Source organism: Bidens hawaiensis, unplaced genomic scaffold (assembly GCF_021521415.1).
Source record: "Bidens hawaiensis isolate Kalapana, Puna unplaced genomic scaffold, B.hawaiensis_p1.1 tig00047432_1, whole genome shotgun sequence".
NCBI classification, from domain to species: Eukaryota; Viridiplantae; Streptophyta; class Magnoliopsida; order Asterales; family Asteraceae; genus Bidens; species Bidens hawaiensis.
The window spans coordinates 1-1,016 of record NW_027498469.1 but is presented as its reverse complement, the minus strand read 5'-3'; the positions used below and the strand labels follow the sequence as shown (position 1 = coordinate 1,016).

Below are 1,016 nucleotides of genomic sequence, written 5' to 3'. Positions count from 1 at the left end.
TACTTCAACAAAGATTTGCAATAATTCGAGGATCTTCCCGGATGTTCAAAGTGAGTGAACTAACAACTATAATGAAAACGTGTGTTATTTTAAATAATATGATCATTGAAGATGAGCATGATGATGGTGACAATCTTAACTTTGAGTATGATCAACTTGATGATCTCCTTGAATTGTCGCGCGATCACACAACTGAGTTTACAGAATTCATCGAACGCCATCTTCATATTAGAGATAGCTCGACACATCATCAACTTCAAGAAGATCTAATTGAACATCAATGGCTACTCTATTCTCAACAATAAGCAAGGCCACGTTATATTTTAAGACTATGTTTTGGCTTTTGGCAAGCAATTAGCTCGTTAGAGTTGGCTATGTTCTTGATTTCAAGATTCGATTCGAATCCTAGCACAGGGTTGATTAATTGATCAATTGCACATGTTTGAATCCTGTTTAAAGCAAGGTTTGCCAAACTAATATCGTCTTTGGTCCTACTTAAATCTACAGCCGCCATTGATGATATTAGTTCAATCAAAACAACTCCAAAGCTGTAAACGTCACTTTTGTCTGTTAACTGATAACACTGGTGATATTGGGGATCTAAGTATCCCGGGATCCCTTGAGGAGCCATTGACACATGAGTGGCATTATTTGGTATGAGTCTCAAGAGACCAAAATCTACTACTTTGACACTAAAATTGTGATCAAGAAGAATGTTGTTTGTCTTAACATCTCGATGTATGATTTCAGAGGCATGGAGGTACACTAGTGCACTGGCAGTTTCAATGGCAATTTTTATACGAATTGGCCATGATAGCAGGCCTGAATTTGTGTGTTCCCCATGGAGGTGATCGGCAACGGTGCCATTCGGGATATACTCGTAAATAATGAGAAGCTCTCGACTTTGTCTCAAAGTGCAACCATAAAGCAAGACTAAGTGTGAATGTCGTAACTTGGTTAGTATTTCAACCTCATTCATGAAATGTTGGACTCGTTTGTAGTTGTTGTCATATAGT

The 1,016-nt window shown here is 38.0% G+C and overlaps 1 protein-coding gene across 1 annotated transcript; it reads right to left on the bottom strand.

Annotated features, from left to right (window-relative positions):
- Positions 1-316: 316 nt before the first annotated feature.
- Positions 317-979, bottom strand: LOC143596964 (LEAF RUST 10 DISEASE-RESISTANCE LOCUS RECEPTOR-LIKE PROTEIN KINASE-like 1.1). Its single transcript, XM_077075605.1, has one exon. It carries the CDS (start codon positions 977-979, stop codon positions 317-319), a length of 663 nt encoding a protein of 220 aa, XP_076931720.1.
- Positions 980-1,016: the final 37 nt, after the last annotated feature.